Consider the following 12,969-nt stretch of genomic DNA (forward strand, 5'->3'; position numbering starts at 1 on the left):
GATAAATACAGCTCTCGTTCAAATCTCTCTTACACACTTTGGCATAGACCTGCCATTTGTCCATTCTAGAGATATACCGGTATTAACGTGTGGATTATTTCACTTAAAAATACCGTAAGTATAATAAATAATCTTTTTATTTTCAAACAGAACAAATATTCTTAACTAAGGATAATACTAGATTTTGGTGATATTTTGATATCCGTCCACCGTTATTAATTTTCTGCTCCATGGTACTAAAAGATCGTATGTTATGTCAAAATCGAAAACTAATGAAAATTTAGTAAACCTTTGATGCATTTCAGCGATAACAAACACATTTTAATGAATTGGGTCAACGGATAAGGACAATATTTTTTTTCAGTATTATCAGGTGATCGTGGCGTGATTTTGATATAACTTGATCATGCACCTACCGTTATGAACACTTCAGAAGCACTATTAGTTATATTCATTATAAGTTTCAGCAACTCTACAATAAATCATTAAAGTACACTGTATTTGCATTTAAAGGTTATGGTTAAACAAACCTCACTTAGGTCTGAACAATCTACTTTTGATACAGGTGACTAAAAAGGACATGTATTCGTCATTGATAAAATTGTTGTACTTTACGTTAGAGATTTGATTTGTACTGTTACCACAAAGATGCTGAAAAAAGTGCATTAAGAACTACCAAAATGAATAAAACATAAAAAAGAAAATCAATAACTTCTTCCATTTATCAGAAACCACTGAACTGCTTAAATATAATAGCTTATAAGGTTTTAAAAGTAGTTCAAAAACAAAGAGATTTTTTTTCATAATACCTGTACATGTATATGTATATGATGATATAAAAAGTTTTTGTACGTCTTCTATCCATGAGCCCTGGGAAATTCTTTTATTGAGATTCCTTTATTGAATGCTTTACCAAACGTACATGTATATGTAAATCCAGATATTCTGTCTAAAAAGCTATTCAGAATACTGAGTAATCAGAATGCACCAAACACAGGGCACAAAACAGACAAAACCAACATGAAAAAGAAAAGTCAATTCCGAATTTCATATTGCATCCCCCTTAATTTAATTTCATATTGAGTATTTTTGACAAGAAACTGTAAATGATTCAAATAAAAACATTGTATATATAAATATCTCTTAGAATTGTTTGCACAAATTCGGTTTCCAGTGTTTGCTATATATTTAACTTTAACAGGTCACAAAACATGTCTACAGTCAACCAAATGACACAAAATCATTACCTTTTCTCTAAGCAGAGTTCTAAAGAGTCAGGCACATAGCATCAGGAGCCCCCCCCCCCTCCCAATTTTTCTCAAAGCAACTAAGTTTTTAAAATGAACATATAAAAAATAGAATTATCATGGAGTTGCCCCTCCCCCCCCCCCAATTTTATGGGAGTATGTAAAAAATTGGAATGAAAATATGAAATTGAAGAAATAGATATGCTATGCCAGCCCCCCCCCCCCCTCCCTGATAAGGATTTTGAAGATTTTGGAAAGTTGCTTTTATTTTTACTTGTGAAGATTAGTCTGCCCCCCTTTCACTACGTGCCTGAGAGTTGCAAACTATCCAGGTATGTCTTTTTCTAAACAGATCGAGACTGTAGTCGTGAACTTGTTTGGACTTGTTCGGAACACTGGAGGTTAAGTAGTGGTCTAGGGGACAATGACATAGTAACAACGGCCACGGATTCTCAAATGTAGTATTCCGGAATACTACATCCTAATTATATTTTTGATCCAAAAAATCTTAACACTTTTTTCAATAGTAATGCGAAAACATTTATATTATATTGGTACCACATATTGCTGCAAACCTGCTAAAATATAACTTTTAATTTCTTTTTATTTCGTTGGTATTGAACACTTTTTCGGAGAGTCTTATGGTAAAATAAAAAATTCGAATGTTACAGAAACATGTTCAAAAAGTCATTTTTAATAATTTGGATTTGCATTTACAAGTTGGTAGGAAGGAAAATCAGCAATGTAACTCTTAATAGCACAAGTGCCAAAGTGAACAAAATACCAATCAGCTTCAAAGAAGGTTCCGCTATACAAATACGCCACCCAAAGAACAATACTGTATCTTGTTAATAAAATATTTAAAAAGTTTTTGCTCGAGAATGAATGTAGCAGCAAAAGTATAATTTTGAATGTAAAACATACGAAATGAATATTTGTGTTAGGTTAAAAAAAATCCACATGTAAACTCAAATAAATGAGCATACATTCATAAACATATCAATTATCCAATAAAGACTACTGAAACTGTGTCAACAAGCAAACATGAGAATCCGAATCTCAGTAGTTCGATTATGATTAAGTTTCAAATTATGCCTGCGAAAAATTGAAAGTATACATGACTCCTTTTTATCACTTGCTACATGTATTTAAATTTGATTGACTGAGCATAATATTTTCAAAAGAGTCAAATAATTTCATTAAAACCTCACATATTAAAAATCATTACTTATAGATGGAACTTTCGGAATCACAAATACCCGACACAGCCGAGCACTTTTTGATGTGTGGCATCGAAGACTGTGGGAGGTACTGCCACTTCTACCGCAATCCTTGTCACCAACCTATGTGTGAACACTGCAGGGATGAACATCAGAAGAGTCCAGAAACCAAGAACCATGAAGTAGTCCCTTACCGAGAACGCAAACGACAGCTTCCAGTTGAGAAATGCAGAGATCACCCCACTAAGGATATAGACATTCTCTGTGATGAATGCAATGCGTCTTTATGCTCCAAGTGCTCTACAATGTCTGTCCACAAGGGGCATTCCTTTACCGACTTGGAGACAATTTATACGGAAAAATCTGCAGCATATCGTCAGGAATTCCAAAGAATTCAAGCGTACTTCATCCCCATGGCAAAAGATTTGCGTAATGAAATAAAAATAGATGCCACAAAAATAAAGACAATCATGGATGACATCAGATCATCCATGAGGGATGAAGCCAAATTTCTCAAAAAACTGGTGGATGAAGTGACATCAGATAATATAGAACAAGTCAACAAAATGGAAGAGTCACTAAAGGAGATGCTTCAGAGTCAAGACAAAACACACCAAGATTACATCTCTTATCTTGAGGACCTTGTCACAAAGTTCCATGGCTACCTGTCCTCTACTCAACTTCAAAATAATCCCATCATTTTCCCACTTTCTGAACACTTTACAATCCGACCCATACCAGAGACCATCAAACCAGTCCCTCCAGAATTTACAGCTGGTCAATATAGCAAGGAGGATGTTGCCAAACTGCTGGGTAGAATAGCAATTCCTGACACTAAACCAGAGATCAGAAAAATCAAACCCATGGAGACTGCCTCTACACAGTTGAAACCTACAAGCAAACAGACGAAACAGGAGAGAAGAAAATCTGGCGTGAAACAAACACTGTCTCTGTCTTCCTCTGTCACAAAAGTCAGGGAGTACACAGTACCAGGTTTTGATGAAGTATATCATATATCACTTGGTAAATCTGGCAGACTCTGGGTCAGTGATGGTAGTGGTAACCTTGTCCAAACAGATCTACAGGGGAATCGGCTACAGAAGATACAAACAAATGATAGAAGTGAAGGCAACCACACAGTCACACAGGACGGGGATCTGATCTATACAGACCATTCCAACAATATCATCAATAGGATAACACCGGACAATACAATCACCAAATTCATTAAAACGGGAGACTGGGTACCAATTAGCATACACTCCTCCCACATCAATGGGGACATTCTGGTGGGATTGATAAAGGAAGGAAAGGGTAGAGTCACCAGGTGCAACAAGATAGGGAAAGATATACGGAACATAGAAAGGGACAACCAAGGACAGAAATTGTATAGTTATCCACACTACATCACAGAAAACATTAATGGTGATATCTGTACATCAGATTCACTCAAAGATGCTGTAGTGGTGGTGAATAAATCAGGACAACACAGATTCTCCTATACAGGTCAGCGGTCAACGTTTTATCCCCAAGGAGTGTGTACTGATCGCCTCGGACACATTCTGGTGTGTGATTATTACAGTGACACAGTTGATCTTTTGGATCAGGACGGTCAGTTCTTGTGTCTACTACTCACAAAACAACAAGGGGTAGAGTATCCCTGCAGTGTGTGTGCGGATGATGAGAACAATCTTATTGTGGGACAAGGTCACTCCAACACTTTTACAGTGTACAAGTATCTTCAGTGATGATACAATGTTACACTAACAGTATCATGAGTTGAACATACTTTTAATCTTCACTTCAATACCTGAAGATGTTTCCAATTTGTTCTAAGAGATTTTTTTGAAAACTAAAAATATAACAATTATTGTTTATCATATTCCTCTTGTAGGGTTTGGCGCATTACTCACAAACTTGAATCCCTTCACCCAAGGATACTTTGTGCTTATTTAGTACAAATGAAATTGACCCAATGGTTCTTTTAAAAAAAGAAGCACAACATGTGAAAAGTTTACAGATTGAGGGACGAAAAGACAGATAGACACCTGGAAAGGGTGTTTTGAAAAGCTCACTTGAGCTTTCAGCTCATGCCTACCCATTTAATTCATCATCAACCTGACATTCATATTAAAATAAAGACATAAGTAACCCTTTTTAAAATATTGTTTAAAATCAAACTATATAGTGTAGGAAAAAGACATGGACTCATAAAATAAAAAAATCTTGAAACACAAAAAATAGTTTTGATTGTTTTAATGATGATATAGTACACATATAATGTAAAAAAAATCAAGCAACAACTGAAAAACAAAATAACAAGTCCAACAACTGTATACGAAATAACAAAATAACAAATTTGTGCACTCTTTCTCATAGAGGGAGCTGTTGTTGTCATACATTGAGCTCTGTGATCAAGCAAAATCAGAGGCACTTGGATGAGTTTTATATAAAACTTAAAATAAATTTGAAAAAATGCTTTTCTGCTCATTGAGTGATCTTCAAGACTAACAATTATTCCAAATGATTTGAAGTTTTTTTTACATTTGAACTTGTTTAACGAAGTAAATTATTTTGAAAGTGATGAATCACTACATTTTATTACTAGTAAATTGTTATTTTCTTTGTAAAACACAGTCCTGACTGCCACAAACTACCGCCACAACCACGATTCCCCCACAAAAAGGGGAGCTGTGGTCATAAAAAAGCCATGGCTATTGAATGGCCAAGTAGATCACAGCTCTCTTTCACTGAGGTCACTGCGGTTGTCATGCGAACTCTGAGGCCCCTGCTGCCACCATCTGCCGCGACAACCACTCGATGCCGTCCTGAAGCCCAAGCCCACTCTTGACATCACACGCCTGGATGTGCCAGCTCCTGTTACAGCACAACTTGAACAGACCGAAGTTCTCCGTGATTGACTCTATGCTGATACAGTTGTCTACATCCTGATTCAAAAGAATAACAGTTTTATTTAGTGAAAATTACCCACTTGCCAAATCGTCCTTGTTTTCAGTATATGAGCCAAAGCTCAAAGGTCAACGTCAAAGGTACCAGGTATTACATCAATTTCATAATGTTCTCTGACCTGTATTTCAAAATTAGTTTCGATATCTTAAGAATTTTGCTTTATCAATGATCCTGCAAAAAAAGAGACAATGAAAATGATATGATACCTGTTTGTTGGCAAAGATGAGCAGCGAGGCTTCCTTGAGCTCCTTCTCCTGGACGAGTTTGGCAAGCTCATTACAAGACTCAGCAAGACGGTCCCTGTTACTGCTGTCCACCACAAATATAACAGCTGTAACAGACAAAATAACTGGTCATAGGAAGATAACATTTTGTGCAAAATAACAAGTGTAACAAACAAAATAACAGGTAAGGAGAAAATTAACAACTGACATAAAAAAAACCTGGTTATAGCAATATATCAACTGTTATGCAAACAAAACCCTAGGTCAGAGCAAAATAACAGGTTGGTCAAAATTACAACTGTATCAGACAAAATAACAGGTAACAAGAGGCCCATGTGCCACATCGCTCACCTGAGAAACAATAGGTTTGATAAATATAACAGCTGTAACAAACAAAATAACTGGTCATAGAAAGATAACATTTTCGGCAAAATAACAAATGCAACAAACAAAACAACAGGTAAAAAGAAAAGTAACAGCTGACTCATACAAAAAGAAAAACAGGTCAGAGCAAAATATCAGGTTGGTCAAAATAACAGCTGTATCAGACAAAATAACAGGTAAAAAGGAATATTAACAGCCATCACATACAAAATAACAGGCCAGGTTGGAACTATTTAACAGCGGTACCAGACATGGTAACTGTCACAGCAAAATAACAGCCAAGATAATGCTTAACAGAGTGACAAAATAAGAGGTCAGAGCAAAATAAAAGCTAAAATAACTGGTTAGAGAAACAGTCAATTTTAATGGGAAATGTTTCATTTTTCAAGCTATCCTGTAATTGCACAGGATGATTTTCATATTCAACTAGACTTAATAGTTCATTTAACTTCATTTCACATAGGAACTTTATTTTGAGGAGAAGTGTACACTACACAATAATGCTTGGCCTGACAAAACAAAGTCTCTGTCTGGCAGTTGTATACTGTAGAATCATTAGAATTTGTGGTGACTCAATTTTTCGTGGTATTCGAGGGAAGCCCTCTGCAACGAATTTACATCCTGGATGGAATAAATTTTGAAACAGTTTGTTTCTTACCAAAACTAAAGACCGATACATCCACGAATTTATATCCCCACGAATAAGCAAAAACCCACAATCCACGAAAATTGGTCCCCCACTAATTTAAATGAATCCACATTGTCAATATTGGAGGAAAGTTGTGTATAGTGAGATAGCTGTAGTACAGTGGTTAAGTGGTTCCACAGTATGTACCTTGAGTATTGAAAAAGTAGTGTTTCCACAGTGGTCGGATTTTCTGCTGTCCGCCGACGTCCCAGATGGTGAACTTGACATTCTTGTATTCTACCGTTTCCACATTGAAGCCTGCAAGACATTTATATTTCATGCAGCTCACAAGTTATTTTTAAAAAATTCATTAAGAGCGCTCGATGGTTGTGGCCATTTTTAGACAGTATTAACCTCTTTAAAAGAAGAGCTCTATGTAAAAATATAGAAGAATAACCAAATTTAAAAAAGTAAAATACCGGTATATGGAATTTTCCTTTACTAAATAGTAGTTTACAGTTATAAAAACCATATCTTAAAATTTCATGTAAATCTGAATGCTAATTTGTTGAATATCCAGCCTCCTTAAATCCACATATTTAAAATTCATGGACAGGATTCTCATTCTAACAACTTAACCAAAACAATGATTTCTGATGACAGCTTCTGCAAATCTCCAGGACATGCTCATTAAAGAAACAACCAAGAACTATTTCTTGGTGAATTGATTGTGTATTTACCTATGGTAGGTATGGTTGTGATAAACTCATTCTCCTTCAACTTGAATAAAATACTGGTTTTTCCTGCTTCGTCCAATCCTAAGATAACCACTCGCATCTCGATTTTTGGTCCAATGTGTACTCTGTTGTCCTGCAAAAAATTAGAATAAAAAAAATTAATTATGAGCATTTTTGATGTGTCCATCACCAACATTTTCAAAATACTCTATTTAGTTCTTAGATAAGTGTGTCACTTGATGGGAAAATAATGACAGACCAGACCAGGATTTGAACCTGTATCCCCTGAATCTCTAGTCAGGTTCTCTACCAACTGAGACATGTGGTCCCAGTTTTGGAACCCATCTTACTGTCATAAGTGCATAAGTTAGAGGTAAGTAATCAGATTTGAGCTGAGATTTCTTGATAAGACAAATTTGTGAAGGCAGGGCCTGAAATTGATCTGAACCTTGATATGTGCTATATCATGCTGTGCACTATTTAGTGGGTTATATATAGCTTCAGTAAAATTTTAATTAGGACTTAAAAGAGATAAACACTCATCATTTAATTTCACTGTTGTAAATTTTTTTTTACATTTTTTGACACTGCAAAAAGTTCAATTCTAAATTGTTTGGCATTTCAAAAAATATTATTCAATATCCTGTTCTATTTGATTTTGTTATATTTGATAATTGTTGATAATCATAAATAATCTAAATCAATAAATTCTAAATATGCCTACCAATTATAGTTCAATGCAAATTTGACATAAAAGGTCAATTTAAGCCTAAAAACTATATGCTGAGTCCCATTTCTCTTAGGCGTTGATGAGTAAGAATCTATTATCTCAATGGCAAGTGGCCCTTGTTGATATTGACCACAAAAATTAGCAAAACAGACTCTGCTGTCACCTACTTCCTCAAGTCAATACTCAGCCTAAGGTCTGAGGTTTGACCTCAAACCTATGCCCTTTTCTGTTAAGGATTTGAGATGACGACCGAGTTCAATGATTCAAAATAATTGGTGACTGCAGAGCCAGGTTATACTGTATTTTGTACTTCCTTATCATATTTTCTATCTATTTAAGAAACAGGATCATATAGATGTATAAAATTTGACCTTGGTAAAGGTGATGGGGATGTTGGGATCTAGAGGAAGCTGGTCGGGTATGTCAGAGAACTGCTGCTGCTGTTTCTGGGTCGTCTCCAGCATCATCTGGACATCATGCTTCGCCATCAGAACTTTTGTGTCATCCTGTACCAAACAAGTATAATAAGACTTTTGTATCATCCTGTACCAAACAAGTATAATAAAACTTTCGTGTCAGCTTGTACCAAACAAGTAAAATAAAACTTTTGTGTCAGTCTGTACTAGATAAGTATGATTAAACTTTTGTGTCATCCTGTACCAAACAAGTGTAATGAAACTTTTGTGTCATCCTGTGAGATACCGTTCTGTATAATTTAACAAGATAAATTTCAAAAAAACTTTTGCATTGCCTAGAAAAAGGTTCACCAGAGGCCTGTTCAGCGAATGTGGCACTCATGAGTAATGCAAACAATTATATTGCAAGGGAAAGAAATAATGGCAATCACTTGTAAAAATTTGTTATGAAAGGAGAGGGATTTTAATAGTGAGCACTTGTAAGCACCCTATCTGCTGAAAAGGCTTTAGTTGTGGACCAACCTGCTGAAGCGTTCCCTCGCACTGATGACACACAGCTGACACCTGTGACAGAAGCGTCGCCATGTCCTCCTGTTGTTGCCTCAGCATACACAACTTCTCTCGGATGTGAGCATCCACCGTCGTCAAGGCAATAACTTCCTGTCGATTCAGTGTTGTGCGTAGCTCGTCGAAATGAGCCTTGATTTTTCCACGGGCAAGTTCTGCTGTTCCCTGAACCTTTGAATAAGAGAGATAGTGTTTAATGCTTTAAAAGATGAAAATAAACAAAAATCCCAAAGTCACCTTACAGTATCTGCAAAAGTTTAGCTTCAGCATTTTGTTCGAATTTTCATTTCTTCATTCAAAAATTAATTAAATTCAATCCCCCCCCCCAAAATTTTTATCTTTAACTTTTTCCAATATTTTCTTTTTAAAAAACCCAGATACAGTGTAAATGAATATGTTTGTGTGACAAAGCTGTGGGATAAATCTGTGGGAACTGTTGTATTAAAAATTAAAGACAAATCAAATTACTGATTTTCAATATCTAGCTTTAAGGTGGAATGTCCCTCTGATAAGAGAGATAACTTCTGTAGAAAATAATATCACTTTGTTTGTGTTAACTCACAATTATTGAGGCATGTAACAACAAGGGAAGTGTTGCAGGGTCCCAATTTATGTTGGAAGGCAATACACTTATTAAATTCAAATATAGAAAAAGAAAATTTGAACGGAACGAACTGAACCCCAGGGCTCTTTTAAAGCAAGGAGCAAAAAAATAAAGAAAAATTTTACAAAATATTACAAGAAATGTATCATAATGATAAAGTATTTATGAAGCAATATCTACATGACTATTCCTCCACCTCTCACCCCTCCCCCCCTCCCAATGGATTAATTCTTGTTTTTAAATATTACTAAATTTTATGTACTTGTTCAGTACATGTACAGTACATATTTGATGTTTTAGGCCAGAGAATATTTTGATGGAATATTTTTATTTCTCTATCTATAGCTCATTCACAGAGCTGAATGAATTATAATTGAGAAAAATGTGACCAAGACAATTACAAATTCTAGACTTGGTTATAATCGTTTAAAACTTATAACATTTCAAATGTTTAAAAATGGAATAAGGCTTTTCTATTCTGAGGGAGCAGATACGGGAAAACAAATTGAAAAAAACACTTAATTAATATCTCATTTGATTCAAGACAATATATCCCTATATATAATATATATATAATTGGTGTGGTTATTAATACATATAGAATTTTGTGCAGTATATTTATAGGACTCCAAAATGATGAGGCTTTAAAGTCTGATGATCGCACCAAAGTCCGATATGAACTCTGATGGTGTCTCACATGATGATTTTGAATTGCTAATAAGACATTACCTATGACGACTTCATGACATAACATCACTAACATTATTAAACCATCACCATTAATTTTTGGCATCTGATTCGTCAGCATTGCCAACAGACCACTGGACTTTGGCGTGACCATTGGACTTCGGAAATTCGTGTAAATAAAGCTCACCCCTTGAACTGCATTGGACCCTTCATCACTCTGAACAACCTGTGCTCCCCCTTCGATCTGCTGAATGGTCTGACCCAGTTTCCTTGCTGACTCAGCAACTTCTTCGCCGAATGAACGAATGTGAAGGACAGCACTGGTGATGGATCGTCTGACATTTTCTGCTTCTGTCTCTAGAAGGGTGTGCTGTAAAACAGAGTGATAGTTTGAGATATTCATGAAATTCCTTCTACCTTCATCTATAATGTCCAAACTGGTTACATATCTGTACTCAATTTCTAGTAGACATATCAATCAGAAGACATAGCTCATTTCACAACTAGCTAGATAAAGAACTTTTTGTGTGAATAATACTCATAATAGTTCACCTCTAAATCTACCAGTAAATCAGATTCTTTCCATCTTTCTCTTCCTATTACTTATCTCTTTCATTCCTTTTTTCTCTCTCTCCTACCCTCTCTCTCTCTCTCTCTCTCTCTCTCTTAAATTTCTCTTTCTTCCCTTTGTTTTGTTCACATTCTCTTTCCATTTCATGCATCTCCTCTCCTATTGCTCCTATCTTTCACTCTTCTTTCTCTCTTTCCTCTTTTATGTCTTCTTTTGTCTATACTCACTCTATCTTTTACCTCCTGCTCTATTACTCATATCTCTAAATCTCCCTCTCCTTTTTTTCTGTAACACTTTATCCTTATTGATTACTTAGTTCTCTAACTCTATCCTCTCAATCTCTCCCCTGAAGTCTCACCCTGTGTTTGACATGCCTCCCGTAGTCTTTACAGATGTAACACATCAGAGGTGAATTCTTACACTCCTCCTCAAGACAGGCAAACTCGACCAGATGCATCGGATGGAAGGAGCACTTTGGGTTCTCCCTGGGCTTTTCCGAGATTGGTACTCGCTTGTGTTTGGTGAGTGTTCTTGTTGAGTGAGTTTGCTCCGAGCACTCCACACACAAGTGGGTGCAACAGACAATGCAGAAAACAATGGCGGTATGGAGTTCATTCTCATCACAGGGAATACCAAACTGAAAGTAGTTGAAAGTTGAAGAAAACAGACTCTTTCATGGTAAATGATCATTCGCAAGACAAATTTGACATACCAGTAGTTTGTTGAAATATCAGTCACTTAACTTGTTTATACTATGTCATTTTATTATCTACCAACAAAAACTTTGTCAAAATTTATAAATCCACCTCGCAGGAGAGCAACACTGCAGTTATCCTGAAGGGGTCTAATTGTAAAGAATAATTACAATTAACTACACAATAAACTATTTAACTTTACTGAGCTTGTCCTATATACAAAAAACTTCCATGCTAGCTACAGAAATAAATAACAAAGAAATAAATTAAGTAAAAGCGCACTTTTGTGTGTGCAAAAAATACAATTTGTTTTCAGTGGATGGCACTGTAGCTCTCTGGTTTTCCATTAAAAAAATTTTCAGACCAGTGAGCATCTTCACAATGACAAGGCCTTTAGTTTCTTGATATTGTGAAGATGACCTGGTCATCTTCACAGACCAGTGAGCTACATATCTAGATCTGCAGCTACCTCCATCAGTTCCATACCTGTCTTTCTTTAGCCAAACTCTCCTCTGTAAAGCTTGTCTTGCTTGTATGACCTGGCACTGGGTACTGGAGTTTCTCCAAAAGTTCAAGGAGAGCGAAGTTTTTCTTCAGCCCCCAGACTCCCGAGTCTCCAATCTGTGTTGGTTGTCGGTCAAATGGACAGTTGAGCATGGTGCCATGGAGGGGAATGCGCGTCAGACACTGGTGGCAAACTGTGTGACCACAGACCAACAGTCCGGGGACCTTGTCGCCTTGGAAACGAAAGACTTCATTGCAAACTCTACATTCCAAGATTGTCTGAAAGGGAGATACATGTAATATTCAGATTAACTTTAAATTAATTAAAATAAACCAATGAGTGTATTTTTTATACAAACAGTTTATAGAAAAAAAAATGAAAAATTGGGTTTAAGAGGAACAATGTTAAAAGTATTTACAATAAACAGTTAATTCTAATATCATTGTTGTTGTTGTTTATAAAATGTAAATTAAATCCGAATTTCCTCAAACATTAAAATGACGATATCACACAATAGTGTATGTCAACGCACAAATCGTTGTGTACCTACAAAACAAATAATTTTCACTAATTACATTATCTGTATAATCATCGCTCGATCTTCCTGCATTCATATAAAACCCAATATTTGGCGACGTTCCACAAGCCATTTGACAACCGGAAGTCTCTCATTTCATTCCATTAAAAATCGCTACCCTGATAACAGGGATCGAGTTTTATTTCTTACTTTATTGATTAAAAATACTTTTTATGTATAAAACTGATAAAAGTATAAGTAAATAGG

At 35.7% G+C, this 12,969-nt stretch overlaps 2 protein-coding genes across 2 annotated transcripts; one reads left to right on the plus strand and one right to left on the minus strand.

The window, feature by feature from the left end:
- LOC128162771 (uncharacterized) lies at positions 1-4,638 on the plus strand. Its single transcript, XM_052826149.1, has 2 exons — positions 1-114; positions 2,482-4,638. The coding sequence occupies exon 2, from the start codon at positions 2,482-2,484 to the stop codon at positions 4,213-4,215; it is 1,734 nt and encodes a 577-aa protein (XP_052682109.1). The 5' UTR covers positions 1-114; the 3' UTR covers positions 4,216-4,638.
- A 68-nt stretch (positions 4,639-4,706) lies between these two features.
- LOC128162774 (E3 ubiquitin-protein ligase TRIM23-like) lies at positions 4,707-12,876 on the minus strand. Its single transcript, XM_052826151.1, has 10 exons — positions 12,761-12,876; positions 12,167-12,463; positions 11,344-11,622; positions 10,602-10,784; positions 9,079-9,294; positions 8,512-8,646; positions 7,414-7,543; positions 6,881-6,991; positions 5,644-5,768; positions 4,707-5,415 (listed from the first exon to the last, which is right to left on the minus strand). Exons 1-10 carry the CDS (start codon positions 12,833-12,835, stop codon positions 5,236-5,238), a joined length of 1,731 nt encoding a protein of 576 aa, XP_052682111.1. The 5' UTR covers positions 12,836-12,876; the 3' UTR covers positions 4,707-5,235.
- Positions 12,877-12,969: the final 93 nt, after the last annotated feature.

This window comes from Crassostrea angulata, chromosome 9 (assembly GCF_025612915.1).
Source record: "Crassostrea angulata isolate pt1a10 chromosome 9, ASM2561291v2, whole genome shotgun sequence".
Classification (NCBI taxonomy): domain Eukaryota; kingdom Metazoa; phylum Mollusca; class Bivalvia; order Ostreida; family Ostreidae; genus Magallana; species Magallana angulata.

Excerpts from the sequence above, each read along its gene's own strand:
- LOC128162771 (XM_052826149.1), top strand. The coding sequence starts at position 2,482 with ATGGAACTTTCGGAATCACAAATACCCGACACAGCCGAGCACTTTTTG.
- LOC128162774 (XM_052826151.1), bottom strand. The coding sequence starts at position 12,835 with ATGGCTTGTGGAACGTCGCCAAATATTGGGTTTTATATGAATGCAGGA. Across the intron at positions 10,785-11,343 it reads GGAGGCATGTCAAACACAGG|CACACCCTTCTAGAGACAGA; the intron begins GTGAGACTTCAG and ends TCTGTTTTACAG. Across the intron at positions 6,992-7,413 it reads CACAACCATACCTACCATAG|GCTTCAATGTGGAAACGGTA; the intron begins GTAAATACACAA and ends AATGTCTTGCAG.